Raw genomic sequence first — 25,538 nt, 5'->3', positions numbered from 1 at the left:
TCTGAGCTCCTTAAATTCTTGTAGGGTTACGTATAGAAGGTCTTGGATTTCTAAGACTTTTTTAAAAATATGAATTCCTCATAAAAGTGGGGGATTTTAGGCATCTGAGGAAACAATTCAGGAAACACCTCAAGACCACAGACAGGCATGCATGAAATTCCTGCTCTGTCTCAAGACTCAGAGGAAGACTGTAGGCACCCACAAGGAGTCCAAGATACAGAGCTCTGGAGAGACATTTCTGATGTTCAAAGTGGCTCACTCCTCAAAGTCTAAAAGACTTCTTTCAGGAAGCGGGAAAAATCTCTGCAGGAAAGACTTCCTGCAGAGTCTCTTACCTTAAAAACAGTGCCCTAGTAACGTATATCCAAAGCTTCCATTTAACTACGTTAAATATATTTTATATTTTTCAAACCCACTCTGAACTCCCCATTTAAAGTATTTTACTGTAGGAAAAGCAAGAGAAGGCAGTTACTGGTTGGAAGAGGAAAAAAAGCTTGCAGAAAAAAGTAATAATGCAGCATGCACACAAAATTATTTAATTCAAAACCTAAAAGCTGATACTGGTGAGTACTTTTAAGCTTGCCTTTTAAAAAAATTATTTATTTATTTCATGCGTTTGACTAAATTTTTCTACTGAATACCTGGATTTCTAACATATTGGAATAAAGAGGACAGGCCCTTGGAGACCTCAAGGAAACGGCATGAAACACGGAAAGTTTCCCCGACTAGCAGTCAGGGTATCAGGGATTTCCAAGTCCATCTGAGTTCCTTTCAGCCTTGAGAGTGATCTTTGATTAAGTGAAGTATGGACCTTTAGAGACTAAAAATTGATATCTGGTGCTTGCAATAGCCAATAACACCTGAATGCAGCTGGAGAGGCTGATTTGTCCATCACTTTTACTGCTAATACCTAGATTTAGTAGAGGAAAAAGTTCTCATATAGCAGTAATTTTTCCATTTCACTAGAGGACAGTTACAAAAAACTACTGAAAACCAGTACAGGACTCTGAAAACCTTAAATGAAAGGCAGAAGACAAAGCAAATGAGATGCAATTACTGAAATAAAACAAGTCTGATGACAATTGTCTTTTAACAGTAAAAAAACCTTACAAATTATTTCAAACTGCTCTGTTCTCATTGTTGGAGGGAAAAAACAACCAACCAAAACACAACAAACCCCAAGCTCAGTATTTCAGTACTTTTCCTGTAACCCCCAAGCGTCACCATTATTTTAACACGGCTCATAACAAAAAAGTACAATTTAGTGACTATTTTAACTGAATTCCTATTTTTAAACTTGAAACAACAGCATAAAAACTCCTCCGATGAAAACGGTTGGATGGACGGGGTGGTTTTCTGGCTTTCCCAACAAATTCTGACATTACTGTCAAAATCTTGCCTTTTTGTTAACAGAGCATTGCCATGCTGACAAAAATCAGAATTCCTAATTTATTGTCATCATTTTCATCATCAGCATGTTACAATTTTTCCAAGACTTCACAAAAGTGAAAGTAACACGAGTTTTTAATGACTTATTCAGGATACAGGTTTTAAAGTCATCATGCAGCAACAGCTGGGGGTAAAGCTTATCACTGTCATCCATATGATCAATAAGAGCTCAGCTTGTCCTTAGGATTGTAACTTCCAACTTCTCCCCTCCATTCTCAAAATACGCTCGATAAATTAAGAAAAAATTCCATATTACAGGAGAAAAATGTGTTCGATGTATATTGTTAAATGAGAAATACTGTTCAAGATACCTATTAGAGAAAAAGTTTTAGCAGATCAACAGCCAAGAGTTATGGTCTTTTTGCAATAAGCATCACAGGAAATGGAGTTGCAGGGAGAATCTAAAGGATAAAAGTATATGTTACTTTTATTTTTTTTTTTAATAAGGATTTTCCCCTATCAAGACCAGTAACATTTGAAAACACGTTTAAAAATTCCACTACATTTTACATGCTATAGTCGTTTGCACCATTAATAAACAGATTTAACAATGTGCTTATCTAAACACTGATATAGAGGGAAGGTTTGAATCCCATAGTTCTTCCATTTTTGTAATCTTCAAACCTGCTTTAGGATAGGTGGTTTTGACCATCTGGAAATACAAACACATGGTGTCATCTCACATGTGGATCTGTTTAGGTCCCTGCTGTCTTACCTGGCAACCCTTTCTAACCAAGACTGAAGAATAAATCTGATGTCAGTTGGGGTACTTCACACTGGAGACAGACCACAGCTCTACCTCTAAGCATTAAATTAGAAGACAGTACAGCCCTTTCACCTATCAACACATGATAGCACATGTAACATGATGCTAAAACCAAATGTGGTTTTCAAGTTCTGACTGCTCAGTTTTTGAGCTGCTCTGAAGATAGTTATATAACCTGATTTTATCCACGTAGCAATTTGCCCTCCTGTTACAGAACAATTTCAGGTGTATGGCTCAGGTCAAAGCACCTGTACTTTGAGAACACATACTGGGAACTTGAATCTACTCGTAGGCCCCTAAGGGTTATTGAAAGATGAAGTTGGCCAGTCACTAGGTGGGTTAGCTTGTCAGACACGCCACATGCCCAGCTACTCAAGAAAGACATTTGAACGTCTAGGATATCCTGAAATATCTACACACAGCCTGGACCTTTGGGAAAGCTTTTTATGTCTATAAAACAAGTTGAAATTACTAAGACAACTCTAATGTGAAGGGAAACTACACTTCTCTGTGAAAGCTGAAACACTATTGATGACTGTACTGATGTCTTACTCTTCTAAAAGGTTTAGGAAACGTGAAGACATACATACCTGGGTATTTTATCAGTACCTAGATCCCAACTCTACAATCAAAATCAGAGAGTGGAACAAATGCAGAATAACGTGTTTTTGGGGGAAGGCATGAATTGCAACATACTAGCCTAGTGCATCTTCCATGAAAGTTAACTGAACAACAGCACCTTATGTATCACAATCCCACTTCACAACCATCCAGCTCGTCTTTCCAAGGTAACAAAGGGAACATTAGCTGTTGATTCAGATGCTGGGCTTCGATATATAAACCAGTCTGTAATCCTAAAAGGAGGTACTGGTATTGCTTAAAACTGGACATTCAGCTGCGAAAGTGTCTTACTGTTTACAAAACACAGTAATATTTGCTGCTAAAGATTTGGAAACAAGAAATTAAAACACAGAGCAATTAATAATGTATTTAATCTCCAGAAGAAGTAGAAGATTCAGAGTTTTCAGAGAAAAGAAATATTCCTGTTATGCAATACTGACTATATAATATGACCTTCATGGTACCAGCTAAGACCCATTTATGAAACTGATGCAAGTATTCTTGCAATTTTTAACATTACTGACAGATAAGGATGTTTTGTCTGAAAGTTTCCCATATCTCTTTCCACAAAAACTGCTACAGTTGTCCTTGAAGTAAAATGATACAGAGCATTAAAAAACCTGAAAATTTAGATGTCCTGCTCAACACCACTAAAAAAAAGTCACTCAGTTTCCAGAACTGTAGCATAAGAGTCATGAAAAACCGCAGAAATTACTTCATCAAGATAACTGACACGGTCATATAAAAAATACATTCCTAACACTGAGTAGGAAACAACTTGTTTTTTATGACTGTCAGTAACTACTGCTTAATATTTAAATTATACTGTATCTATTACAAGCATAGACATCTGTATGTTAGAAGGTGGTGCATGAATTCTATCGGAAGGAGTCAAACAGAGATGTGGCTACATTCACGGAACTAAAAGGTAGAGTCAAAAAATGTTAATGATATTTATTGCCATATAAATCCAAGAGAAGTATGTGAACCCACATACTTTCTTGATGATATTTATTTAATGAAATGAAGGCTTCCAGTACAGTAAAGAATGCTGGTACCCAGCATTTATTCATTTCATTAAATAAATATCATCAAGAAAGGACGCATATAGGCTTATACAATTTTGAAGAAGGTACTTAGAGCATGGATCCTTCAAGAGAAGAATGAAATTAGTTTTTTCCAACTTAAGGCTAAGGGATTCTCTGCAGCAAGACACAAGCCTTTGCAGCAAGTCTTTGTTGTATTTGGAACACAAGGATTTCTCACAAAACCTCTCAGCATGAGGCAGAGCACATGCAGTCAGGCTCAGGGTGTATGGTGGATGTGCACTGCCCTCTGCTGCACTCCCTAAACTCTTCCCCTAAGTCACTGTGCTGTTACTCGTTAACAGAGACAGAGGTAAGATGCATTTTATCCCAAAATCAAAACACTAAACTATTGCTACTTCAGGAAGAAGAGTGTGCTATGAAAAGATACATACTCATCACCATTGATAAATGACAGAGACCTCCCAAGACACATTTTTAAACTACTGTTTGCACATTTTCAAGTAGATAAGGAAAAATACACTTCCTTTAGTTGTTCCCCTGTGAGCTTAGAGAAAGACCTTTTACCCTAATCAAGGCCCAGTGTTAATTTTCTACTCTTTGAGAGTATGCCTGCTCAAAGCAATACAAGTTTCAGTCTTATCTGTAAAACTAACAAGCCTCCTGTGTGGATGTGCTTCTTTTTCCAAATAACACTTTTTATTTATATGTTTCTCATTCAATAAGCATTTCACTTTATAATAAGCATTCCACCACAACTCTTAACTCTCCATCACTATGTAATGAAGGTATTCTAGGCATCAGAACTCCTAGGCAAGCTGTAGTCCAAAAGTAAGCAAGTAAGTAAAAATAAGCCCAGCACAAAAATTGGGAAAAAAAAGTCTCCTATAAGAAATGTTATTTGTAAAAACTTTGTGACGTTTATGCAGATACATATGAAGTCATTTTCAACAAAAACACTTGCATTTCCCTCCCTCCCAAAGCATTGATTCTAATAGTTGGAATAGCTTAGCTTTCAAATCCTTCATTTCCTCTAGTTAAAAAATCTTCTTCTTAATCACTGGATCAAATGTTACCTTAAAAAGAGACAATATAACTTACATTTTAAAATATATTCTAATCTACAACATTCAGTGGGTTATACTCACAAGGAAAATGGAACAAAAAAAAAAAGTGCCAACACATTACAAATTAAACAACTGCTGCTACAAAATTATACTGCTAAAAAGAATTACCTGTTTTTGTTAGCAGCAGATTATCCAGATGTCTATCTCCAACTCCAAGGATATAAGTAATCACACAATAACCAGCTGTAACAAGTAAATTGTAAACATCAATATAAGCACCTTTCCTGGAGAGCAACAAGTTCCACACAATTAAAGAAAGTATATGACATTATCTTAGGTCTTGTTCACTAGTAATAAATATAGCACAGAGACTCAGGCACCAATGGTGCTTGGTGAAGAATAAGCAAAATTATCAGCACCATGAAGAAAATCTGCATAAAACACTTGAAATTTATTCAGTACTGATCAGATTTTAATTTCTTAATACACAATTACATCTTTAACACTAAAAAGACTAAATTGGTTCAATATTGGGATTAAGATATTTCAAAGGAAGTTGAAATATTTTGAGCAAAATGACTGTAGATATTTCGAACTGAAGATATTGTAAGGGCACTGTAAACCAGCATTAGACACTCATATGAACCTGAATGTTCACATCAGAAGCATTCACAAGCCCAGCAGTAAGTCCGGCAGTGATAAAGAGCAAACTCTTTTAACTGTTACTTTCACCCATTAACCACAACAGTTTGAAGACCCTAATGTTTCCAAAACAAATTAAAATTTCAATACAAAAGAATTATTATATAAAATGCTTTAGATCTCCCTGCATTATGAAGACCCCAACTCACAACGCAGAGGGGGCAGAGGTAAGATTATTGCTGGAAAGCAAAGAGTACTTAACTTATCCTCACCTATAAGAAGAACAAAGAGAGGACTTGTGTATGACATGCCAGGTTCAAAATGATCCTTTTCCCAGGAATTCTGACAGCAAGTACATGCACAGTGTCCTGTTTGCAGTCATCTAAACTGAAATGTCTCAACACCTCATCCCCTTCATCCTTTAGACTTCAGGTATAAAGTTATCAGCTGTAAGACTGTAACTTACCACAGCTCTTAACATACGTGTCCATCACCTCTGCACTTATCCCATGAGGGCCAGTGTCACTAGGTGCATGTTTTCTGAAAAAGTTCTGGAGAGAATGTCATGAAGATATTTAGTTATTCCACATGATATGAAACTGGATCTTTAGAAAAAAAATATCTGAACCAAGACTACAAATGGTTATTATTAAAATCTGTTAAACTAACGACCACTCCCAAAATACCTAGTAAGATCTTATTTAATAAGATCTTTACTTATTTTCTGTCTCAATCATCACATTCTTACACTCAACACACAAATTGAAAAGTACTTTTCTTTATTAAATGTTTCATAAAATTACCAATGCATTGAAAAGTTACTAATCAATCAATGAGTGACAATACTTTCCAAGCAAATTGTTTAGGTCAGGTCAACAAAAACTAAACCAGAATTAAGGGTCCTGCTTTGTAACTTCATTTGGGAAGCAGTCTCCTACAAGGTTTATCATCATTATATGTTTCCCTATTCCTCAAGAAAACCAGGTGCTGCTACTGAGTTTAAAAAGAAAATAAACCCAAGTTATTATAATATCCCAATTTATTATAATAAAAACTTGACATTTCCTGTGAAATGTGGACAGGGTCAAAACAGTCCTAACCACCAGTCAGAAGAAAACTGGTCTTTTTGTGACTAAGAGAAAAGATAATTAAATTAAATCCAAGTCCAAGCACAAGTTTGTTCCATTAAGAAAAATCTAAGCAAGCACTGAGGAGGAGCACTTAAGAGGAGCATAGTGGCCACCTGGATGTGTACAGGTGACTAAAATCATAATGAAAAAATTAAGAATTATTTCAATGAAATTCTAAAACATGAACTGTCATTCTAAGACTGTTGATAGAAGGTAAGTAACACTCAAATATCAAAACACCTTTTCTTTCCTGCAGATCTGCATTAACAGTCAGTATTGGATTACTTGCTTTGAATCTTTTCAAAAGTTAATGTTGATAAACAGTGCTGGTCTTTATTAGAACAGCTGTGAAATCCAAAATGAACATTTACAGGAGGAGTAAAACAAACTTCTACAACACCTAGTTCATTTTGTTTTTATTTCCCTGGCCTACAATGCCCAGCTATTCTGTCATGCCTCAGCACAGGAAATTTGGGCTCTGTAATGTATTTTGCCATTGATCAGTGCAGCAAACTAAGATCTCATTCTTTTGGTGTTTTGTCTATTTGGATTAATAATTCTCTACAGGAACAATTGCTTCTTATGTCTCCACAGGAACAAAACCACCTATTTCCTATTGGAATTTGATGTAATAAGTAATCGCAAAATGACAGTTTCACAAGCATTTCTAAAGATCATGGCTAGGCTTCGGAAACAAAGATCTGGGATTTCTAAAGATATTGTTTTATAAAAACACATGACACACTAAATTATGAAGGTTACACTTTTAAGGTTACAAAGGATTGCCAAGAAAACACTTTATGATCCGTATGATTATTGACTTTGCAGCTGTAGCTTATCATAACCTTTACAGAATGGAAAGCTACATAAACTTATGCAACTTGATAATAAACTTATGTTGCTCGTTGATAAATGACAAGCGTTTTTCATAAGTGATAAGCATCTGATATGCTTATCTGTTAAGCAAATGATAATGACCAATGGTAAGAAAATTTTAATCTCCATATTTTTAATATATGTAGTTTTTAGGAGCCGGGAGCTAGGGTGCTTTGGCTCACTGTTACTGAGCTATGAACAAATGCAAACTTCAGTATCAACTACAAAAAACTGAAAACAGGTACTGTGACAAATCGAATCCACATAAATATGTTCTATTTTCACTAAAAATCTTACTAGCTATTTACCTCATATGGCAATTCAGTATGTTTGTATCCATCTATATTTATCTCAACCAGCTGATCTCTGTTACCTAGCTTGGCTTGTGTGGTGTGCTTCGACCTAGCATGAGTTTTGTGTGCCACTATTGCTACGTGTCCCTACTCAATTCCATGAGAATTACAGAAAGTTTGCTAACAAAGCCAAGTTATAGTATCTAAACATCCACTATGGCAAGGAAAGAGTCTTCAGAAATAAGAACAAACTAATTGTTACATCAAAAGAACCGTTATAGTTTACTTTGACAAGGTGTCAAATCAAAACTAATGAATGAATGACAAACATTGTGAAACAAAAAAGTTCAGAAAAAAGTGTCAAGTATCTCCTATTCATCATTACAGCAAAGCTAGAATTTCAATTTCACAACTAGATTACACTTTAATTATTTAAATCATGTTACTTTTAGAACACAAGATACCCAAGCAGTCATTTAAGTACACATTTTTAAAGCAAAACATCTGCTGTAAATACTCTTAATGTTTCAAGCTGTAATTTGTATTCTAACCACAGATAAAAAAAATTAGTTGATAGACTGAAGGAATTTTGTACAAGATCTACACCTGCAAGCTACACTGTTTGATCAGAAGACGACTTAAAATTCTCCCACCACATACCTGTATTGTTTCCTCAGTAGCAAGAACTTCTGCAACCGGTACTGACTGAATAAACTGCATGAAGCCTGTGACAGAAAACAACCAGAAGGTTTCCCAACACACAGAACTGTCAAGCTACTCTATAATGCATGTTAACGAACAGACAACACTAATACACACTGCTTCTCATCAGAAAAAAACCACACATTTTTGTCCCATGTTCTAATTTTCTGCCTTCAATAGTTTTAAAACAACTTGTTACTAACATCAAATTAGCTTGTAAAAGGTGTGTTGTTCCAAGTTTTCGTGAGAAGAGAAAGAATCTTAATGGCTTTCTAAATATTTATCAAGAATGTATCTAAAATCATAGCCAAGTTTGATTCTGTTTTGCTTTTCTGCTCAATTTCATGCAAACATCCCTAAATATGAGTGTTATTTGTCCGAGATCACACAGCAAGCTACCAACAAAGACTGACACACTACTGATTGTCACCCACTCCAAAATCCAGACCAGGCTTCTTTTATTGAAGATATCTGACTGACCTATGGAATAATGTGGTCACTTAAGTTGTTTATTTTCATTACTTGGATTTCGACAAGATTTTGTTACACACTGTCTATGAACATAGGGATAAGTTTCTTTTCCATACTGTATTTTTAGGAAATAGCAGTATTCATACCATGTTTCGTACTAGTTGCCAGCACTTTATAGGGTGTCAGCTTCAAGTCCAGATTCTCTTTCCTTAACAGCTGGAAAAAAAAACAACAAAAACAAACAACACAAAAAAGCAAAGATGAATTAAACACAAAGGCAGATTCCATTTTTGAAAGGATATGTACTGGACATTGATCTCCACTGTTTCTCACTCAAACTGATAATGAGTGAAAGCCTGTACGGCAATTTAAAAAACCAAAAAAATATAATCTACACAGGATAATTGCATGACTATAATGAAAAGAAAAAAGCCATCTAAGATCTGAGAACTCTGTAATGTATTAGCAATACAAGCTGCACTAACTGTGTTTAACAGTCTTGTTTTGACAAGGAAAATCATGAAAACTGAAAGACAAGGATGGCGATTAATAATTCTCACCTTATCCATGAGTGAAATAATCTGAAGAATAAGTTGATCTTGACGTAAATCATCACCATGCTTAAAAATTACTGGATATTTGCCTCCATCTTCTGTCTTGAAGAATAACTGAGCAGGCATTAAGGCACTCTGGAAAAGGAAATATTCTACTAAGCTGGTTCACAAAAATGCTCATATGACCACAAGGTTACAACAGAGTTCTGAAATACAAGTCTTTGTATTGTATTTATAGTGACTCAACAGATAGAGTGTACCATTTCCAATTACCAAAAGTCTGATTCTAACCATATTTTCGAAAAGAAAAACACATTAAGGTTTTCCTTCTTTTTTTAAATCAAGGAATATGAAGGATACATTTCCCCTCTGAACTTCTCACAGTGGTAGAACAGGAAAGAAGTATTCTATTTTTTTTTCTGTATGCATGTAATTCCAATCAACAAAGAAGCAGTATACAAAAGGTCACAACAAAACAAATTTAAACTGTTCAGAATAAGAAGAGACACAATTATAGGATAAGCAACAAAGAATTGCTAGGGGCAAGACATCTTAAACAATTAATTGCTTCCTTAACCTATTTAGTAAAAGCCAAAATACCTTCTACATTGTTGTTTGACAAAGCCCATTTAATTGCTTAATATTTTTCTGCATAAAATGGGTTGAAGAGGATCAATTACCTACATGAAGGATATAATCCACTGCAACTGACCAAGTCACTTCCCTCCAAACCAAAACAAACAAAAATAATTGAGGATACAGGGTTTAATATTGAGTAGTTAGATTAGATTTTCCTATACAGTTAATGTTTCAAAACTATTAAGTTCCATAAATAAAGGCAAAATTATTCTTTACGTAGTCCTACAAAAGCTAACACGTAATGTCCACGGCACCAGAAATTAGTCATTCTTCCCTTTTTAGGTCTATTTGGTTTTTTTATCCCGCAGTACAGAGTGGGATATTAAATGGAAATCTGTAACCTTTTAGAATCAGGAGAAGAAAAAATATATGATTTTGAAACAAGCTCACGGTTTTGGTCCTGAAGTCTTTGCATTGCTGCATGAGACCAATATACAAAAGACTGATTCAAGTTTGCTCTGAACAACTTCAGCTGTTATTATTGACAGGAAACATTTAGATGCTGTTCCAGCAATCTTTTTGTCCACATTCTTTCCTCAAGCTTTAAATCACATTCACAAAAAATGCTGACTCAAATCTGCAAAACATTGTTTTCCTGACAAAATCTTTCCAATGTTGCCTCCAATCAAAGGTGCAACAGTATGCATACCCTTTAAAGAGACTAACAGGTAGCTGAAGAAGCAAGCTAAAGCTGGTAGAAAACTATGTAAAAATATTCCAATTTCATGTAAACACAAATCATATCACAGCCAACAAGCAGCCTGCTAAAACTACTGATCATAATAAATTCAGGACCTAGTAGAGATGCTGGCTGTCACAGCAGCTTGTATGTTTTTTTAACTGGCAGAGAATGCCTCCCGGACATAGGCCCAGCTTGTAAAGCATATTTTGGTCATCTTAAAATTAGATTACAGTCACCTCTATGAATTGAAACCAAATTTGTAAAGAGGCCCTACATCACTGTGACTACAGGTAATAACTTACAACACAGGCATTAACTTATATTTGAAGTAGTATAATAAACAAAACAACCCCAGCCTTTCAGCAGCACACTGACTGTTAAGATTAAGGGATGGCCACATGATCACAAGCAGCTGCTACAGATTGGCTTAAGGAATTACCAACTGTAGGGATACAGGATCTACCTGTCAGCTTACTGTAACTGCAGGACAAGACCACTTTATTGCTTATTGCTCCCTATGAACTTAAGTTATATTTTGTAATGGAACAGACATGCACATGTAGCTGAGAGGTGGCACATCTGCCTTGATTTGCATCATTTTGATCCTAAGTATTCCTGCTGAACATAGGAGGAAAGTTCTGGGAAATTCTGAACTTCATAATCTGTATCAGTCTTATAAAAGCTGCTTTTAAGTTTGTAACTCGAAAAAAAAAAAAGAACATAAAGAGCTGTTTAATCACTTTCAGAGTACGCTACAGTTACATTTTGCCTCAACTATGTCTGTCCCTTTAAATCTTTCAACTGATGTTTCTAAGCTTGCTGCTCACAAGACTTGTTTGTATTTCAGCTGTTCAGAAGATCTCACTTACCTTGAAGAGAGTGGCTTTTTCAGGGATTATTCCTTTAATTTTCACCTGAGGTTCCAGAGGAAGTGGAATAAGTTCCATATCTGCTAAATTCATCTTTTCATTATCAGCTAACAATGCCTGAAGCCTTTCATTCTAAAAGAATGAAAAATTGTTCAAGAAAAAAAACTACAAAACATAAAACACATACTAGGTATGTAAAAGAAAGGATGCATTATTAACAAATATTCAATTTATTCAATTCTTTATATGTCCAAAAATCAAGCTTTCGCTCATAAAATCCAGGGAAATAAAAATTCTCTATTTGTAGTAATCTGAATAAGAAAGGAGATATTCCATCTAGTGTTTATATAGTCAAGTAATTTTATAAATTACAGATACAGCTGCTAACTAAATTTCACTATGTATCCCTGCATAATACATCACAATAACCTGTTACCTTCCCATGTCCCCCACAGCTTGTTCACTGTTGTATTATCAGCTATTAAATTATCCTCACATCCTTCTTCTGCCAAAATACCCAAGAGTGTTCTCAAGGGCCTCTTCTGTTCTTCATCTACAAACTTTTAGAACACTTTGGAACTCCAGCCCACTGAAACCTCTACAAAGTTTGTTTATCATTAAGCAAAATTGTTACAGGACAATGGACACCTGTTATAAATCTCAGTGCTAAGAATTTTTAATGAAAAGCTAACATTCTCATTGTCAGATTCAAGCCACAGGTAGGTTTTCCAAGCTTTTAGTTACCTTCTTCTTGCGGTTCCCACTTTCACGCTGCACTGCTTTCATTACATGAACCAGACGGTCCACAAATGTCTGTTGGGCTGCCAACAGTGAGCGCATAACCCTGACAGACTTATCACCCTAAAAGAATGAAAAGAAACAGAATTAGTTCCTTGTTCTGTAATTATTTTATCTAGAAATTATTCCTTTGTTCTTAGACCTTTGCGCTTTTAAGAGCTAAGTGAATAACGATCAATTTCCTGTCAATTCAAAAGGTATTTTCTGTAAAACACAATCAGAGTCACTGCAGGTGGCAATCAATTATCTGACCTAACAGTGCACTTCAATTTGTATCCACAGCTTCAGTGGTGAACAGTCATGCATGACAAACCTATTCACACAGCCAAAGTAAGATAGTAAGGATAAGCGTGGAATATTCTTACGAAGCGTAAGAGTCAGACTGAAGTAACGCCCCTAAAACTGGAAATAATATGAAGTGTGAGATATATGAAAATCAGGACAGACTGCACATTTGCTATAAATTATAACTTCCAATTCACAGAAGGTTTTTCGGCTTTGTTTTAGCTATTCTTCCCCGCTGCTCCAGCACCCTCTGCTGCCGACACACAGAACAGCAAGCACTGCTTGTGAATTCAACAAATCGGTCTCTCCATTTGTACTTCAAGGACAAGTGTCTCCAATAAAGAAACAGTAAATAAACCAGCCTGATTACACAAGGCTTTTAAAGGGTTTTAGATCCATAATAAGGCAGAGGATTTTAGAAACAGTATGTTACTACCAGGAACAAGCAACAAGAAAGAAGTGTTCTCCATATCTGTTCTTTTCCTTTTCGGTAGTTTCTTTAGTTTTGCTACAAATTCAAAATTCAAGCAAAAGCAGAAGTTTTTATAAAATTTCAATACATACGACACAAAATAAAAGTCTCATCCTCTTAGACACCTCTGCCTTTTTAAGGAAGGACTACCTGAAACCACCACATATTTCCTTACACAGAAGCATTACCTTCAGCAAAGCCTGACTGAATCTTCTCATCACATTTAAGTACATTTCGTGAGTCTTTGGGTCCCTCTGCTGAGTGTCTTGGTCTTCACACTCCACTATTACATACCTGCAGTATAAAAACAACCCAAGTTATGCTGTACTCCTGTCCTACACAGTTTGTGTGAAACACATTAGTTCTGTATTATAGACCTGGAACTAAAAATAAAGTCGATCTTGGAATGAGATCTCTAGTTCAACTGACAGGTGAACCCTTCAAAATTGCATAGTCCCCAATTCCCACTTGGATCAGGAGAGCCTGTTAAAGTTGCTGAGATATTTCACTTACAGTAGAGTGTCATCACTCAAACAGGACAAGTCTGAAATTCAAACAATATGAACACTCCAACCAAGCAGTACAACAAGAGGAGTAGGTTTTCCACTGTACTAATCCCCCCTATACAGTGGCTGCAAACTTCCTACTCAAGGACACCTGCAAGACCAACAAGAATCTCACACTACCTGTGCCCTGTTTTACTATTAGCAGTGGTGGAAGAGTCAGGTGTTGCCCCTAAAGCAGCTCTGAAAAGTCTACATTCCAAAGTAAGTTTCCATTTATAAAATTACCAATCAGGTACAAGATTTAAACAGCACAATTTGGGGCAGTTATACTGTATTTATGTTTTGACATTAAGAAGTTACTTGGTATGCTTTTGTGCTTATTTCTTTTTGCAGCACTGACAAGCAAAAAGTAGCTATGCATTGAAGGTCTTTCTGTTGGTCAATATTTCTCCCAGTACTACCAATTAAAAACTTTTATTAAACATATAATAAAAGTAGAAACATATAATATAATAAACATTAGTGAAAAAAAAAAAAGAAACTAGCAAGTCAGTCGATTTGCAAACACTGCATTCAGATTTAAAAGTGCCTCCCTCATTCAAGGAAGTGACACATTCAAAAACTGGACTCAGACTTTGCACTGGTAGCTGCAATTACCCTTTCCTTATATAATTGTGCAGAATCTCTTTGCCACTGAATGGCTGTGGGACAAGATTAGAGGTCTGTCATTTGCAGATGATCAGATTTGACTAGTCTTATTTATAAATACTCAATATATTATATACATTAAGGCATAGGTAATTTTTTCCATGTGTATTATCTCATGGAATCTGTAACTAAAGATTCCCTCTAGGACTTGGTTAATGTACTATTATATATGAATACATGCGTGAAAATAAGTCCATATTTATAAAATCTGTACACCTAAACGTCATGGAAAACTAGAAGTAATGAATTGAAACATGCCATCTTTATCTTCATTTGTTAAAAGGCCCCAGACAGTCTCTCAAAGCTATCTTAAAATAAGGACTAAGAGAAATGCTTCATACTTGGATAGGTGTCTCATACGTCCATAAAGGAGACAGAAAAAGCAGTAGCACTGACTTCTGAGGCTGCTGTTAAAGCACAGGATAGCTCTACAGTGACAAGTGACTGAGCAGAAGGTTTGATTTTCAAGGGTCACTGTACTTTTTCCACTGATTATTTTAGGTGCATGCTGTGTCTGGATAGTTGAAACATACAACTGATCAAGAACCATGAGGATTTATGGCTACATCAGCTCGAACAGTGGCTGCGACATTTGTATTTTGTCACTGAGAAATTGAGATGTCTGGAAAGAAAACTAAGAATAAATTGACTGGGGTTCTTGGATTGGTGGGCTTTTTTTGTTTGTGTTGTTGAAATTTTTTTAAGTCATAAGTCAAAAACTTCAGAGTTATGGATGTTTGAACTTTCTGTAGCCTGAATATCTGAGATGTTGTGGAAATGTAAGTGTACAGTTTCTATCAACGTGATAGAAATATGGCAATATACCGATTACCAACATGTATCTTAATGAAGAATATTTGATTTGGTCAAGCACTTGGTTTCTACTCACATCATTTCATCCTGCAATTATTTTAGTTATTTGAATTTAACAGTATTTTTTTTTACTCAAGCCAAACACTATCTTTGGCCACAGCAACAGAACTAACTACTCTTCGCAAGTGTACATAAATCATGGACTTAAATGTCTTCAAATTCAAGCTAGTAAAAAAATAATGAAATAATAAAAGTTAGAAATTACATTTATAAATGGAGTCTCTCTCAGGATAGGTTGTAGAATTCTTGTAAGAATGTTATAAGAACAATCTGCTATGTTTATGTCGCATTCCTAATTCACAACTTCTCTGTGGTTAATGCTCTTAATACAATAACATAGGATCATGTCTATTAGTATTTTTAATTACTAGATGCAGCTACAGAGGATACAAATGAGAATCACGTGACTTGGATTTAGCCATGTAAAAGGCACATAAGCTCTCACTTTTAAAATGCATGTGTATATACAAGTAAATAGCTTTGTGTGCTGTGCATATGTACTTTGATATACACATACACACACACACACAGAGCACAGCTCCACTCATCTCAGCTTCCTTCAAATGAGGTAACTTCTATCTCCAAATTTTTACTCAGAAGGCTTTCAGACGACTAGTTTAGGCACCTAATTTAATTCTTAAACCAGTGAGGTGACATGAGATCCTTAGATAATTAATCCTACGTCTCCACTGTCTAAATGAACTATTCACAGCTACAGTTCCCCCTTAAGAAAGCACACATCTGCAATGACATTTTGTTTGTGCTCATGGCATAACCACAAATGGAATCAAAAAAAACCAACAACTTAGAACAAAAAAATTAAGTGCTTTATGAATCTTCATAAAATACACTCTTGATTGATACCGAAGTGCATAACTTCAGTGTTCTGGTCAACACTGTCAAAACCATAAACAGAAACCAAACAGAGAAGCAGAGCAGAAGATGAACTTTATCTCCTTCCCAGCACCATAAACAATTTGAATGACAACTTACAGCCTGTAATTGGGCTGTTTCTTGTAATGCTGTACTTAATTCCCAAGACATTACCTTTCTTTGTCTAGCAGTAACGGATATTTTTGCATTTAAAAAACCTCCTTTTAATAATTATAATGTTCAAATGCATATTATTATACACATATTATTATATTAAGAGAAACTGATATTCTCTAGTTCTCTAGACAGGTCATCTTTTGCTGAGCATCCCTCTGGGCATTTTACTTTGATTTCAATTACATATTGATACAGTATGAATAAATAACCATTGCTAACAACAATAAACCATTTCCAACATACCAGTACAAGTAGTTTGCCAATGTGGAATTTTTGCATGCTCGTGATATCAAGAAAGTGCATAGGTCTTGCTGGAAGAGATTTAAGAAGAGCAAAATTAAGTTATAAAGAAGTCCCAAGCACTTGAGAGACAAACTTTAGAAAAAATCTAAAATAAATATAAGGTAGTTTTGAGAGATATACTCCCTTATAAAATCAGAATATGACCCAACCTAATATGCAAATCAAAATTAGTTTTAATATTACTTCAAATCCATCAACACCATTAGAAGGAAAAAATGGTCTGCTACTCCAGTAATATATTTACCAACATTTCAAAAGTACATGGTGTTCTCCAAAAATAAACCTTTAATGTAAAATTTCTATTTATGTTAGTTTTCTCTTATGCAATTATCCCTTGCTGTAAAAGTCAATGCCAAAAGAAATTTCCTACTCTGTTTTGTATCCAGAGAATCTAAAAATCTTGAAGATGTTCTACTTTTTAGGAAAAAAAAAATGTAGAGGATACATAGCATTTAGCTGTTTTTTTAAGATTTAATATTTCAACTAACAAGAAATCTGTGTATCTTTACCAATATGCTCAGTTTGAGGCTTATTTTCTGTGCAGTACTGAGACTCAAATAGGACGATTTGCAACAGGGAATAGGTCTTTAGTTCAAAAGCCAATTAATCTCCATATCATATTAAACTCAGATTCCCTCAAACTTTTTATACCTTTTATCCTTCCTTCTGTTCAGTCCCATTTCTATTACTATTCTCATTTTGTGGTTTAAACTGAGAATAATCCTTTGCAGAAATAAATCAACATAGTATCTCAGGTTCAAAAAAGATGACATGCCAAAGAATATGGCTACAGGAAGAACAGACTGCAGAGACTAAAACATTTGGATAACTATTTTCCATTAAAAAAACCCTGCTTTACAACACCTTGAACATATCGTCAATTTTTGATAAGTATGTTGTAGCCTTTGCAGTAATTTTCTCCTTCAAAGAAGAGGACTTTCATTTCATGAAAAATTCAATGCCCAGTTCCCCAATTTCAGATAGTGTGACCATGCACAGAAACAGATGGCCTGTATTGCTATTTTCTTAGCATCTAGAACATTTATATTCTTTGAGCACTTTAAATACTCAGCAAGATACTGGAGAAAGACCAAAATATTCACTAATGAAAGTTAGAAACAGTACCAGGTCAACAAAAAGTATCAAAAATACAAGGTAAATCTGACTTACATCAAGGTTTTCATTTTCTGCAAGCTCTTTTGTCTTGGAAGTAAGAGGTGGAGAGGAGACAGGTGGAATAGGACTCATAATCTGGGAACTACACAAAGGAAAGCATGTAATTGGCATGATTCAAAGTTCTTGCTTGGGGGCCAGGGAGCATGCCTGGAAACAACAATGAATTTCACTTCCACAGCATATAAATTCAGAAAACTGAAAGAGAAGTATCTTCGAAGGTAGCATTCCAACCCTGTTTCAGAACAAACTGCTAACCAGCAACTTTGACAGCTGCAGTTTCTGAAAACAGCAAAAATCTGTGTCTGTGTCTGTATACAGTCTACGGTTGCGAAGGATATTCACTTACATCAAACTTTGCATTTTGTTTCATCTTCCATACAAAATAAGCAGACATAGATAAGAATTTAACAGATCTGCATTTTCAGGAGAAGCTGTTGTCAAAAGTGCTTAAGATGAAGCTGCTAATACACAACACCTGCAAGCACTCGTCTCTGGAATGCAGCTACACATAACAGAGCAGACAAATGAAATATTTGCAAGGTAAAATTTTCAGAGAGTAAATTTACCTGAAAGGAAGTAAGCAAATAGCTCTACTAATGTCTAAGTATCACGGCAGCCTCAAAATACACCACATATTCCAAGACACTCACTCTAGAGCTTTGCAGCAAGATCAATGAAAAGCTGTAGAACTGTAACATCAAAAAATATACCCTAATGATACAAATGATGAGAAGCTTAAGACTAAAAATCCTGGCAATTTGTAATAAGTATTTACAGGAGACTTCGGTTAACTAGGTTGGTTTACACTTTGCTTAATACTTTATTAATTAGATATCTCAGTCTTTCTTTTGCATTCCTGCAAGAATAAGAAGCACAATTCCCCAGGTCTCTCCCTACACCACCTTCTACAGGAGTAGGATGAAATTTCTTTCCATTTCAGACTGACTGAAATTTAGATACGCATTCTGTGAATTAAAGTAGAACTTCACTGAAGACATCCTAACTTTTGCAGAAGGAAGTAACAACGTTTTTTCTGTTCTCCAGAAGTTGTCTTCCTTTTCTGCAGTAAAGGTCACAACTTCAAGACAAGGAATGTTTGCTCTGTAAACTATCTGTAACCAGGAAACGCATTAATTTTCTTTTTCTGTCACTGCTTCAGATTATAAAATAATGTGTTGAACATGCAAAGGTCTCAAAAAAAGAAGAAATAATTTAATTGCTTAGAATGTTACATGTTTCTGACTTTGTCTAAGCTTCTTACCTGTCTATTTCTGCACTAGTTCCAGACGTTGACATAGTTTCTGACATTGAACCTTGACTGTCCCTTTTGCTAGGCTCTAGTCCATTCTTTATGTCATCAAAATTTTCATATTTCAATGCCTGGACTAACTGTAGCAGGTACATCAGCAAATCCTTACGGAGGAAAGAAAAAAAAAAAACAAACACAAAAGGAAGTAAATTAAAGGTGTCAGTTAAAGCAAACTAGAACTCCACTATGTTTTCAAAATTCTAATTTATGGAGAAACATGGTCAGGATTTAGTGACTTGTAAACATGGAAACTGAGGTCTCCCTAACAAGTAATACAGAACAGAAAAATTGGTGTTGGATGCAGTTTGACTCCCAAAAGATACTGAATCACCAGTATTTTTAGTTACTCAAAGACAGTAAATGCTAATTTAGTGAATATTTAAGTGCAATTAGTACTTTAAAATTCTCTTTAGCTAAGTTGCCCTACTTGTTGCCAGCATCCACAAAAAAAATCCTTTCAGTTTTTGTCTCCCTAGAAGAAAATTCAAACAAACTCTGGGCCATGGTATCTAGAACTGAGATTGCCTCCACTCTTATGGACTTTCATTTTAATCCTTTGTGTAATTAGGGATTCAAAGAGAAAAAAACACATATCAGATTTATTGTAGACTGAAGAACAGAATTTTAATCACATGCTGTTTAAAGTGAATTTGTTGCCTCTACTATTCAAGTTGCTTCATTTACCTACCTTCAAACACCTTGTAAAAGGTACATTCTTAAAGTCAAAGAACTATGACCTTGGCTATTGAAGCAGGCTTGAGAAAATATATTTATGCTTCCTATTTTAAACTCTATTGATTGTCAAGGATTCAAGAATTATGGTAGTACATTCAAACCTGGCTTTTTTTTTTTTTTAATGTCAGTAGAAAACAAAATATATAAATCATTGAAAATTAACAGATTCTATTATGTGGGCTCTACTCACAGACCAGAGCTTATCATAAACTAATCAGTATACAACTAGAAACACCCTATTTCCACGGATGCTCTTCTGCTCATTTTCTTTAGCAAAAGAGTGTGACAATACACTGCTTCATTTTACCAGATGGATTTGTTGAAAATCCTTTAGTCGACTATTTAAGTTCAGAGCACTTCTGTGCAGGTTAACAATCAAAATTTATCACTGGTTTCTAGGGAGAACCAACGGTTGTTTTATCTTGTTTGACTAAAGCAGTTATTACTGGCTCTTCACACTAAGACAATTATCAGTGAGTGACATTTAATAACGTGAAGACTTTGCTCCTCAGAGAGCTTACAGTAAATAGCAACAGTGCATTATTTTGTGTTTTCCTTCACTATTACTCCCTTGAATACCTTGAGAAGTAGCAAACATTTCAGGTACTCAACGAGACTAAAACTCCTGAGACCAGCTGACTTTCCTCTGCACCCACAGACCAATGAATACCTCATCATCAGCCTGCTGAAGCCTGGCAACAGCATAGCGCCGAACTGTTGGGTTGGTGAAGTGGGATGACAGAAGCTCTAGAGAGTCTTCCACATCCATGGGCTTCCACTTGCCCAGCAGCTCCAGGGCTTGCTTTGCCTCTTGTGGTAGATCCCAGTTGACACATTTTAAGAATTTTGTCAGGGCCTAAACAGAAAGAGATGGGACAATTCATCAGTAAAATGTCAGACTAAACAAATTATTTCAAAAATTAATGTTTTTCATTAAGGTAGAACTAGATTCACATTATATTTAGAAAAGCACAGACCTTGTTGATATAAGTGACAATACAATATTGAGTCGTTTTAATATGTCCCAAAAAACAGCAGCTGAGTTATCCAAAGAAAATGTAAAAATAATTGTTACTGTTCTATCACAACCACTACTACATAAAAAAAGTCCACTGATGAGGGATTATTTTGTTATTCAATTTACTCTGGGTTTTCAGTGTGCTGCTCCTTACTCTGGCAATGCTAACCCTTGTCTAAAAAGGATGGAGAAGCTCCTCTTCAATAATTTTTTCTGCTGAAGACAAAACTGGCAAAACTGGCATTTTAAGCTGACACCCAGTGTTTGTAGAAAGACTACTGCAGTAATAACCAGTTCACATGATTTAATGGGAAAATTTTCAGTCACTAATTTTTAAAACAGTAACATTACAGAAAAAATAGAATAATCTTGACTAGCTTCTAAGACATTGAAGCTCTGTATGTCTGCAAAGACAGGATGTTGTAGAAAGACTGCCAGATGATGTTCTTCTTGCACTAAGTAGTTTTATCAAACAATTCCAGATCATTACTAAATGATCTTTAAGGTCTCTCCCAACACAAAACATTCTGTGATTCAACTTACCTTCTCCTGATGAGTAAGGTAATATCTGAATTTCCAAACCAAATCCTGTTCCTCGTACGTTAGCTGCTTTGTCGGTGGATAGCTCACTATGATCTATTAGATACATGGTCAGAAAGTGAGTTTAAAAACATCAACAGGCAAATAAGCAGCAAGTTAATGGAGTACACAGTGACAAAGCCCAACACTGAGAACACACAAAAATAGCTAGGGGATAAAAAAAGAGCTTTCCAACAACACAAAGTTCTCATGCTATCAAGGTGATGCTCCTCAGCTATGTGTTTGATTGAACTAGCAGTGAAGGCAAACATACACAGTTACTTTAAGACTACCATTCACACCTACATGGCACGTACAAAAGACACATTCTCACCCACACAAAACTGTTTTACAAAAAAATTAGCAAGTACCTCCTGTTCCTTTCTGAGCTGGACCCTTCTAACTAAGCCTTTGTAACAAACACTTAACAGCATTTCATCATTAATGGTTTTCTATAAACTGAAATTAACTTGTCACCAATTAAACATATTATGACTAACAATATATTATCAAATATATTATCACTAATCTACCTAATAAAACTGAATTTAGGTATCATATGTCTGACTTACATTAAGCTGATCTCGTGTAGTTGCATTAGGCTTCAGGTCATGATCAGAAGGTCCACTTCTTAAACTTCGAGCAAGCTTGTGATGTTTGCTTTCTACTAAGTTCTCCTAAACGCAGAGGGTAAGTCAGTATTTATAAATACTTAGTCAAAGAAAATTACTACTGAAATGAAACCATCTAGCGAAGATCACCAGCCTCTTGGAAAACGCATGGCAGTTAAAATTCACATCTAAAACTACAGTGCCTTCTGGCCTTTTGTTTGTTGGTTTTACAAAAAACTGCTTTAATACTAGGTGAAGGGTTGTCGGGATTTTTGAGGGTTTGTTTTGGTTTATGACTTCACACAGTTAACAAACTCTACCTTGCCTTCTGGTGAATTGCTGCAAAATGTAAGCATTTCAGTCAACACATACGTGATTGACAGCACTCAAACGTGCCAGACACTTCAAAAACATCTTTTCAGGATGATGTTTGCAGTATAAAGCTTTGTATGCAAGAAAAACATCTCAAAAACTTGTCCCACTGTTAATACCATGTTAGAAACAGTAGGAGACACAATAGGAGCCACAGTGCCAACGAGATTTCAGCAGCCAAGGCAGTTTCCAGCATTGTCAGACTTGCTCTTGCAGTGTTAGGTTACAAGGTGCTCAAACAGTGTTGCCAGTACAAGCCCACTTACATTAAGGTTCCCAAAGCTGCCAATACCAGTCCCACTGAATTGGCATCCACAATAATGGAAATCTTTTCTAGAACTGTATTTAGGCACTGTCTACATGAAAGACAACATACAAGAGAGTGTAGGGAGAAAATATTTTAACAGATGAATTGACCAAGAGTTACTGCACCAGCCTCTAAATTCTACTTTTCTCTTCTTCGGCTCCCTCTTACCTTACATTCCCACCCTCTGACCTTTTTTGCCAACAGTCCCCCTTCTTTGCTTTCCTACATACATGTCAGAAGCAAGCACATAAGTAAGGAAAGGAGCAGATGAACATAAGCATTAAATCAATTCTTTATTTTAAACTAAGAACAGCAGAAAAAGAGATTATAAAATTCAAAACCACTGATACTTCTCAACTGGTCAAATACATCTTTCCACTGGAATTTTAAAGTATTCAAGACAGTAAGCTTTCATCTCTATGAAAAGTTCAACAAAAATACAGATGGCATTACATGGAGCATGCTTACCATAGACATCTGGGGATCTGGAATCTTAACAATTTCAGGACTTGTTAGAATTGGAGATGACTCATCACCATCCTGAATGACAAAAAGTTAAAGATATATTAACCACACTAAGCAACTGATCTTATTATTGCACAGTGAATTGTACTACAGTGAAAGAATGATGCAACTGGACCTTATTTGACAGTTATAAAGGAAAAAAAGAAAATAACAGTTGGAATGTTTTTATTTTTATTTTTCCCAGATGATACACATTGTGGCAAGAGAGATGGGAAGTTCACCCGAGGAGATACAGCTTGGCAACTCACTACTCTGCTGGTATCACAGGTGAGTGGACAAATTTGCCGTTATCATTACACATGTCCTGTGGAAGCACAAAAAGAAACTAAACCAGGTTCTGTATTTCCACCAAAACAAAATAATATCCTAGAAATAACTGCCATGTTGCAGAAAAAAACTTCCTAAAAGTTCAACGCAGACAAATTTAGGAAGATATATAAGTACCTATCTATAGGGGTTCCAGAGGCCTCCCTTAGATGGGTCTAACCTGTGCTTCATAAATGAAGGAAGGAGAAGGTAAAAGATTCCTGCTTCAACCAGGGAGAAGAAGAAGAAATTAAGAGCTTGCCACCACATAACAAAGCCAGCAACTCTGTTGTTCTTCCTCAGTTTATCACAGCAGTGTGGTCTTGGGCTTTTTAAACTTAGAAGTGTAAAGAAGCATTAATTACCATGAGTTACAAAAGAACATTTAATTTAAAAGACAGTATAAAACAATAAAACACAAAACAAGACAACATCAGCATAATGTGTGCTCTGATCTATTTATACTTAGTTTGTCCTCATTTTCTTTGCTGCAAATTTCAGCCCAGAATAAGGCTCTTTAGACATACTAACGTTTCCTTCAGTAATGTAACTTTAAGGTAACTTTGTGGTAATTTCTGCCCCCACACTCCTTTTTCTTTTCTTTTTCCAATCACATATGCCTCTTGGGATAGCTTTGCTTCTATAATTTTCAGAGGTAACTTTCAAAGAAGAGGTTTATTTCAAGGGGAAGAAAAGAATCATTCATCACCAATGAGAAACATGAATTAAAATTGCCATCAACCTTCCAGGAGAAACATTTTTTCTCCAACTACATAAATTTTGTGTCACTGACTACAGTTAAATACCTCTCATTATTAAAATGCACATTCAGAAAGACACTTGTATTACATTTCTTAGTGTCCTATGCCTTTGTGAAGTAACAATTTTACAGTCAAAATAAAAGCAGTAAGAACACATACATCATTCCTAGTTAAGAGAAATAAACACACAATCTGGATGTGGTTGGTGATGATCCCAAAACATGAGCAAGACTACTTTTTCAATTAGTCTTTAAAAAAAAAGCATGCATGCAAACATTGAAGAGGACCATGAGGACATTTGCTTACAGTTTCTCTGCTCTAAAACCATACTGCCTAAATAATGAACTTAGCTTTGACCTAATTGCATAGAATTAACAGTATTTCCAAAGTACTTCTATAATAACAAAGTACTGCTGCCTCACTGCAACAACAGATTGAACTGAGCTGGAGCCACAGTGACAGATCAGCATTCACATTGCACTAAACCTCTGCCATCTCATCAGACAGAATGTTCAGATCATGTTGATGTAGTTTTACAAACTATATAAAAAACAGTGGAAGTTTTGGGGGTGGGAAATCCTTATCTTCATAAACGCATCTGGTGACAAGATAACAAGTAGATAGAGATTTCTATCTTCTAATTCTTTATCTTCCAATTCAAAACCAGAATAAGACTGCAGTCTGATTTCTCCTTAATGTAAGAACAAAGAATTCCAATGCCACAGTGACAAGTTTCCACTCCGTTTAAAACCTTCACATAAAAATCCTGCATGAGAAATCGACACAGGAGTGCATTCAGTACTAACACAAGCATTCAAAATCCTACTAAGGTACTTTTAACATCCATGTCCCACGTGGATTCCCTAGGGATAAGTACCCTATACTACTACATCTCTCCCTCAGTGAAAAAAATTCAGATATGTAAACTGTAAAAGGAAAGATTACAGATTGATGAAAGTGGAACACCTTCCCCACAATCAGAAGCCTACGACAGCTACTAACAACTCAGAACTCATCAGGATGAGAATTACAAAAGC

The 25,538-nt window shown here is 35.5% G+C and overlaps 1 protein-coding gene across 1 annotated transcript in view; it reads right to left on the bottom strand.

Annotated features, from left to right (window-relative positions):
* Nucleotides 1–25,538, bottom strand: part of PIK3C3 (phosphatidylinositol 3-kinase catalytic subunit type 3) — a 66,750-nt gene that overhangs the window by 24,970 nt on the left and 16,242 nt on the right. The window contains exons 7-21 of the mRNA XM_027656044.1: nt 23,378–23,449; nt 22,192–22,296; nt 21,584–21,676; nt 20,693–20,878; nt 19,240–19,391; nt 17,973–18,060; nt 16,743–16,810; nt 13,551–13,656; nt 12,552–12,668; nt 11,808–11,939; nt 9,624–9,752; nt 9,210–9,279; nt 8,551–8,615; nt 6,058–6,142; nt 5,118–5,192 (exon numbers count right to left, since the gene is read on the bottom strand). Coding sequence (XP_027511845.1) covers nt 5,118–5,192; nt 6,058–6,142; nt 8,551–8,615; nt 9,210–9,279; nt 9,624–9,752; nt 11,808–11,939; nt 12,552–12,668; nt 13,551–13,656; nt 16,743–16,810; nt 17,973–18,060; nt 19,240–19,391; nt 20,693–20,878; nt 21,584–21,676; nt 22,192–22,296; nt 23,378–23,449 — 1,543 coding nt within the window. The remainder of the gene's footprint in view (nt 1–5,117; nt 5,193–6,057; nt 6,143–8,550; nt 8,616–9,209; nt 9,280–9,623; nt 9,753–11,807; nt 11,940–12,551; nt 12,669–13,550; nt 13,657–16,742; nt 16,811–17,972; nt 18,061–19,239; nt 19,392–20,692; nt 20,879–21,583; nt 21,677–22,191; nt 22,297–23,377; nt 23,450–25,538) is intronic.

This window comes from Corapipo altera, unplaced genomic scaffold (assembly GCF_003945725.1).
Source record: "Corapipo altera isolate COAL_440 unplaced genomic scaffold, ASM394572v1 61553, whole genome shotgun sequence".
NCBI classification, from domain to species: Eukaryota; Metazoa; Chordata; class Aves; order Passeriformes; family Pipridae; genus Corapipo; species Corapipo altera.
Note: the sequence above shows the minus strand (reverse complement) of the source record. Positions and strands in the feature narration are given on the sequence as shown.